This window comes from Artibeus jamaicensis, unplaced genomic scaffold, assembly GCF_021234435.1.
Source record: "Artibeus jamaicensis isolate MK-2021 breed Jamaican fruit bat unplaced genomic scaffold, CSHL_Jam_final contig_1998, whole genome shotgun sequence".
Taxonomy (NCBI): domain Eukaryota; kingdom Metazoa; phylum Chordata; class Mammalia; order Chiroptera; family Phyllostomidae; genus Artibeus; species Artibeus jamaicensis.
In genome coordinates this window covers 18,098,655-18,106,128 of record NW_026521407.1, presented here as the reverse complement: position 1 = coordinate 18,106,128, position 7,474 = coordinate 18,098,655, and the positions used below count along the sequence as shown (strand labels likewise).

General features: G+C 46.3%; 1 protein-coding gene across 1 annotated transcript; it reads left to right on the top strand.

Annotated features, from left to right (window-relative positions):
- Positions 1–630: 630 nt before the first annotated feature.
- On the top strand, positions 631–1,648 carry LOC119036273 (ferritin light chain 1-like). Its single transcript, XM_037127969.2, has 2 exons — positions 631–650; positions 1,219–1,648. Exons 1-2 carry the CDS (start codon positions 631–633, stop codon positions 1,646–1,648), a joined length of 450 nt encoding a protein of 149 aa, XP_036983864.2.
- Positions 1,649–7,474: the final 5,826 nt, after the last annotated feature.

Here is a 7,474-nt window from a genome sequence, read left to right as displayed (position 1 = left end):
TCCCCAGAGAAACTGCGGCCTGCAGCCTGCATTGCAAGTGGGTTTAGACTTCAGGTGTGTGGGAGCTGGGTCGTCTGGGAACCTTGAACCAATAAATTAACAGTTTTTTTTTTTTCAAAGCCCGGGATGATGGTATCTCTGGGGAATATGCTGGTGCAGCCACTGTGGGAAAAAGTGTTGAGGTTCCTTAAAAAATTAAAAATAAAACTGTCATGTAACCACTTCTGAGTATTTATCTAAAGAAAACAAAATCACTAACTCAAAAAAAGATACCCGCGTGTTTGTGTTTATTGCAACATTATGTACAATAGCCAGGGCATGAAAGCAAGTTTAGTGTCCGTCCATGGATGAGTAGATTAAAAAAAATGTCACACACACACACAACGGAATATTATTCAGCCATAAAAAGGAAATCCTGTCATTTGCAGCAATACAGATGGATCTTGAGAGCAGGATGCTAAGTGAAATAAGTCGGACAGCAAAAGACAAATACCACAAAAGCCTCACTTTTATATGGAATCTCACTTATATATGGAATCTTAAAAAAAAAGAAAGAAAAAACCCAACAATCTCATAAACACTGAGAAGAGATTGGGGGTTGCCAGAGGCAGAGGGTGGGGGCTGGGCAAAATGGGTGCAGGGGTCAAAAGGTACAAACTTCCAGGTATAAACTAATGAGTCCTGGGGGCTGATACACAGCATGGTGGCCACAGTTAGCAATGCTGTGTTGCATATTTGAGAGTAGCCTAGAGATTAGATCTTAAAAGTTCTCATCACACATGGATAGTGTAGGGTGTTAACTAGACTTATCGTGGTGGTCATTTTGCAATATACACAAATAACAAATCATTATATTGTTGTATACCCAAAACTAATGTAACATGATTTTCCCATTATATCTCAAGAAAATAAATAAGAGGTATACCCAAAATGACACTGGGAAGTTGAAAGCAAAAAATGGGAGATGTGTTGGGTAAAACCAGCGGAAAGCAAGCTCTAGCTGAGCAGCGCCCCCTGCAGTTCCCTCCGCAGGTCCCAGGCCGGTTATACATCAACAGTGCTTGGACGGAGCAGACCCGGGGACGCCCCTTTTCCAGCCTTCCACCTCCCTCCAGCCCCTTTTTCCACTGGCCGCCTTCAGAACCACTTCAGCCATCCTCAGCCTCTGAGCCCGCGGACACTGTTTTTGACCACAGGGTCTCATTGCCAAACACCCAGGAGCGCCCAGGCGCTTCAGAATGACTCCACCCTGGTGGAGGCTGCTAACCACCGCCTGGTCACCCTTCCTCTGGGGGCTTCCCACACCCACCTCTCTCTGGGCTTCTATTTCTCTTGCGACAATGTGGTTCTGGAGGGCGTGGGCCACAGCTTCCGTGAGCTGGCCCAGGAGAAGTGCGAGGGCGCTGAGCACCTGCAGGAAATGCAAAACCAGCGCGGTGGCCTCGTGCTCTTCCAGGAGGCATGGATGCCGGCCCACGGTGAGTGGGATGGAACTCAGGTCGCCATGGAGACCGCCAAGGCCGTGGAGAAGAACCCGACCCAGGCCCTTTTGGAGCTGCGTGCTCTGGGTTCACCTGGCACAGAGCCCCTTCTCGGTGACATCCTGCAGAACCACTTCCTGGAGGAGCAAGTGAAACTCATCAAGTGAAGGGCGACCACCTCTGAGGGCTGGCGGGCCCCAGGCCGGGCTGGGCAACGGTCTCTTCCAAACACTCACCCGCAAGCACGACTCTGAGCCTCAGGAGCCCAGAGGCCTTTGAGGGGTCTCTCGGGGTCCCCCTGGTGTCCTGCTTCTGCCTGAGCCTCTCCCGGCAGCCCTTGAACCACCCTAGAGCCCTTGCCCATGCACTGGACCAAATGCAAACAAACTATAAAGCTTTTTGCAGCAAAAAAAGAGAGAAAGCTAAAGCAGTATTAATATTGGAAATAAAACAGAACTGAAGATGAAAGAGTATTAGGAATAAAGAGTGACAATGTATAATGATAAAAGAGTAATATCCTGGGAAGAAGGACTGTACTGAAAATAGACGTAGCAGCGTGACAAAGACCCAAATAAATAGACTTAACAAGGAAAATGCCAGATTCACATCGAGAAACCAGAAACACCCTGAAGGACCCAAGACAAGACTGGAACAAACAGAAAGGCGTATCGTTATTCAGGGACACCCCAACAGTGCTGCCATCCCCTCAATAAATCTATACATTTAACTTGAAAAAGATGCAAAGGTTTATATATTTTTAGATTTGGTTGTGCGAGGAAGCAAAGTGTTTGCACCTATGCCTCCATCTTGGCGGAAGTCCTTCTGTCCTGGTTTATATTTTTGTTTTGTGCTTTGTCTGAGTTTGTTCTTGCCACATTTCTGTAATCAGTATGCTATTTGCTAGGAGTTTTGAGTAGATACCTCCAATCAGGTTAAGGAACTTCCTTTCTCTCTCCAGCTGGCTGAGGATTTTTATCATGAATGAATTTGAAATTCATCAGCCCATTAATATGTTAAAATTGCATTAAATGTATTAATTTGCAAATGTTAAACCATCCTTTCATTATGGAAATAAATCCAATTTAGATCTCATCATTTCTAAAAGACTTTTTAAAATGTTTTAGTTACTTACTTAAGCAATAGGAAAACGGGTGTTTGATTTCAAACGTTGCTGTTCTGTGGCTTTTATCTGATGAGCCGATTGAGAAACCCTGATGGGGCATTACCAGCGAGCAAGCAGCCACCTGACTTCCTGCCCCGCTGACCGCTCATCACAGGACCGGAGGCAGCCCTGCCCTCTGCCAGCCTTCTCGCTATGTGTGACATCAGGCAGCCAGAGATCAGGCCAGCGCCCGGGGCACTGCTGTCCTGGTGGCCGGCTCTGAGTCCTCCCTGCACTCACATGGGATGTCCAGCGCTGGAACTAACCTCCTGTCGGCACCCTCGTCACTCCTTAGGGAGCACACCTCATCTTTTTAAAAACAGCCACGGAAATGACAGCTGACACCCTGCCTTTCCAAAGGCTCAGCCCAGGAAAAAACAGAGCCGATCTGACTTCACACTCGAAGTCTGGAGATTTTCCAGGCTTAACATTTGGTGGCTGAGTTGAAGATGCTGGACTGTATAGAGCTATGTATCATATAAAATAAATGTAAAAATATGTTTAATGGCATTAGAAAGATGAGCAAGAATCAGAACATTATCAGTGGACAACTGACAGCTAAGATTTTCAGGCAGCAGGCGATTTTCTCCAAGTGGTCCTTTTCTTGTTAACACTTTTCTAAATTGAACAAGTAATACATGCCCGTGCTCCAAACACCAAACAGGGGCAAATTAGACAAATAAAGAGCAAGCTGCCTCCCACCCCCCCCCCTCATCTCCAAGTCTTTGTGAATGGCAGTGAACCTGGGAATGACTGTTTGCAGCTTCTCCCCATCATCCCAGAAATCAACAATGAACATTCAGAAGACACAGGGCACTTGATTGGTCGATCGGCAGGGAGGCTGGCAGCTAGATCAATAGTTCTGTCTCTTCATGCTAATCAGTTCTGTGTAAGTCTGAATTTAAGTTTAAATGTAAGTTTGTATAGTGGAATCTTCAAAATCATCCTTCTCAAAATTAAGAATGATTTACCACACCACGTTTGCCAAGAGCAGCTGACAGTTTCCATTACACTGATTAAATCCAAAGTTCCTAAGAGGATAAAATGAATGACTCCATAAATAAATTTACAGAAAGGTGAACCAGAAAAACCCAATGATCAGTCAAGATGTCACATTAACAAATTATTGTGTTATATAAAGTATGACCTCATAATGTTTTTTTTGTTTTTGTTTTTTGTAATGTGTAAATTTATGTTGGTACTTGTGGATCTCTCTTATCTCCATTAGGTTTTATAGTAATAAAATATTTTTAAATAAAATAGCTTTAAAAAAACTCACAGACACAGCCAACAATGATCACCAGGTGAAAGGGTAGGGGGAGGTTGAAGAGGGTAAAGGGGGAAAAATGGTGATGGAAGGACATTTGACTTGGGGTAGGGAACACACAGTACAATATATAGATAATGTATTATAGAATTGTACACCTGACACCTATATAATTTTATTAACCAATGTCACTCCAATAAATTCAATTTTTAGAAAATTAATAGAGACAAGGGAAAAATAGCTTTACATTTTTTAGTGCCTTTAACAGCACTTTTTCCTGCTTTTTTTTAATGAAGAGCCCTGCATTTCCAGTTTGCACCGGATCCTGCTTTTCCATTTTTACCTGCAAATTATGTCCCTGGCCCTGGTTGGAAGCTTGGCTGGGCTGTAAAGGGTTGCAGGCTCCCCGCAATGTGCCTGGACAGAGGCAGCTGGAAAGTTCTCGGGAGTTTGGCTGTGTCCCCTAGAAGGTGGGCCAGAAAGACATGAACTCAGAGCCTAGTGCCCTCTTACGGGACAGAGGCTGCAGGAGTCACCAGGTGAGTCTGGAGCCATCTTAAAGGAGCCACTGCCACCTCCAGTGACGCAGAAGACAGAGGCTGTGGAAGGGCGTGGGGGTGGGGTGGGGGAGAAGTTGGAAAGGAGCCCCAAGAGGTCACTCACCTCAGGTAGGCATGATGGAGGGTCTGGTGAGAGGCCTCTGAGTGGCCACAAATGGGACCCACGAGAGAGACGGACTTTGGGAGACATCTGGAGAGCTGCCCAGATGGAAAGTGTGAGGCAGGACAGAACCACATGGCCGTCGTGGTGGAGACGTCTCCCCTCTCCTGCTGATCCCATCTCCAGACTCCAACCCAGGAGAAGACGGAGGGAGAAAGAGGAGGTGGGGAAAGAGGAAAAGAAGAGCTCAGAGGGGTTGAATTCGCTTTGAGAGGGACATTTTCTCCTCTCCTGAAGGTCTTGAAAACAGGGGACCTGCCCACACCATAATTTCTGTAATTATGATTACAGAACAACAGTCTCCTTGAATCCCTGCACTGAGTTCATGTAAGAAACCAGTTACATGTGCACACCCATACACACATTTTCTAATAGAAATAGACCTTATGCTACCTTATTTCTTTCTATAGCAACACATGTCAGTGGTGGTTCTGTGCCGGTACCAGCAGGACGACTGTCTCATTCTTTCAGTGACTACACAGAATTGCACCTACAGGTGTGCCGCAATTAACGTGACCTGTCTTCTATCAACGGCATTTTGTTCTTCTTCAACCTTTTGCTGCAGGTGTGCAACTTTTCAAATCAGACAAAAATTCATTGACTTTTTTTAATATACACATCACTGAGAGAAAACAGAAAGGAACCCCATTTCTTGATTCCTTGATTTGTTTGTGAAAAATAACAAGGTTACTTTGCGTAGTGAACTCTTCACTGTTCCTAGTCTCTCCCCCTGCAACGTGTTGTGGTAATCTACCAACTGAGGGTAAGAGACACATGTCTTTGGGGTAACAGAGACTGGAGCCTGGTAGTCACCTCTCCATCACTGATTAACCTGGTGACCTTGGATACACCGTGTTAAGTTTCCTGAGCTTCCATTTCTTTGTCTATGAAATAAGGTTAATAATTCCTCCCTGGACGTGATCTAAAGAATAGAAATAATCTTTGGAGAATATGGAGCATGTAGTACATACTCAGGAACCACTTTTATTATCGATGGTTTCGTTTGCATTTGGATGCATCTGACTGCAACAAATTGTTAATTTGGGGGTTGCTTCTCTGTGGCTCATCACTCAGTATGCATCTTGGCTACCTTTGGCAATGACACAGTCATGAGGAATACAAATGTATTTTAATATTGAGCTAAGAAAGGATGTCGAAGAGGAAGATACAGTGTTTAAAGGCAATGTAGTTCAAAGGCAAGAAAGGTATTCTTCTCTATTACTATCGATCATTTGTTCTCAAATTGTGCTTCAAGGATGCCTGGGGCTACCCAAGAATCTCTTGGGGCATCGCTGAAGACAAAGCTATTTTCAAAATAATGCCAAGACGTTATTTGCCATTTTCACTCCCACTCACAGATGCACAGTGGGGATTTCTGAAGCCTGCGTGGCGTGTGATAGCAACACAGACTGAATGCACAACCAGCTGTGAGAATACAGCTGTTTTCTATTCAGCCAGACATTGAGCAGATTTGAAAAAGTGTAAAACAAACAGCCATTAGTACTGCATAGTTCATGGACACTTGGTGAGAATACTAATTCAGTTTGGACAACATTATTTGTGAAGCGAGGCAAAAGGAATAACACGTATGAGAAGTTAATGGAAAGATCATGGTGGTGCGATTTTTTTAAGTGATGGTTTCTGTGTGAGTCAATCAGTCGGCAAATATTTCCTGAGCCCCTGTTATGTGCCCGAGCACTGTGCTGGATGCTGGGAGAAGACACAGGAGACCTTGACCTTGTTGAGCTTACTTGCTGGATGGAGGAGACAGGCAGGGAACACACCGACAAGGAAAAGAACAAGGTGGTTTCAGGTGGGGGGAACTGCACTGAAGGAAATACACAGGCTACTGAGACAGGAATGTGGCTGTAGGATCACGGGAAATTGCATGCCCAGCTCGAGAGGCCCGAAGGGTCTATACTGCGCTCATGGATTCCAGTGAAAGAAGAATGGAGGGTAACCAACCTGCCACTCAAACAGTGAACGCATAAAACGGTGCAAAACAGGCGATTTCTGTCCTTGGTGGGGGACAAATCTCCTTCTCAAAAGCAACCTTTCCCACCATGCCCTGCGAGTTGCCCGGGCAGGATTCTTTCAAGAGCTCACGAAAAAGAGATTCCATCAGAACCGCCAGCAGAAGTGTTGACGTGCCCTGGGATGGAAGTCAGAGGCAGGCGGAACATTCCGGAGAGTGGGGTCAGGCTCAGGGCATCTGGAGATAGAGACTGACGGGAAGGCCCCCGTGTGGGGGGACAGATCCCCGGGCGGAAGGCGGAGGGAAGATACGTCTGGGCCTCTTGCTATCATCTTTCCTAAAGGCTCCAAAAGAGCTTCTGGAACCAAATTTCCATTAAAAACCAGAAACCCTCCAAAGGGCATCTGCGACCTCAGAGAAATAATGAAACGTCTAAAGCACGCCCGCTTCAGACGCGCAGCAGTGAAAACTCGCAGCTGCGTTTGGGGAAAACACGCGAGCTTTTTATCCCTCTCACGGGCTCGCGATGGGTGGGGAAGTCGGAGATGGCGGAGAGGAGGCGCCCTCTCCGGGATCACACAAAGGGGCGCCCTCAGTTTAACCCGTGAGCGATGGCCGGTTCACCTTTTGGGTTGTAACAGCTTTGCACTCGGGAGCTGCCTCGCACGGCCCGCTAGCACCCAGCCCGCACACACCCGCCTCCTTTCTGACCGCGTTCCTGAAATCATAGGAAAACTCCAAACGCCAAGCAAGACGTTTTGTTCCAGTTCTTCAGCAACTGACGCATCCCCTGTGACCCCTTGCCACGTCTCAGGGCTTCGGCTACTGCCTCTGCACAATGTCTTTCTCAACCCCACGTCCGCCTGCCC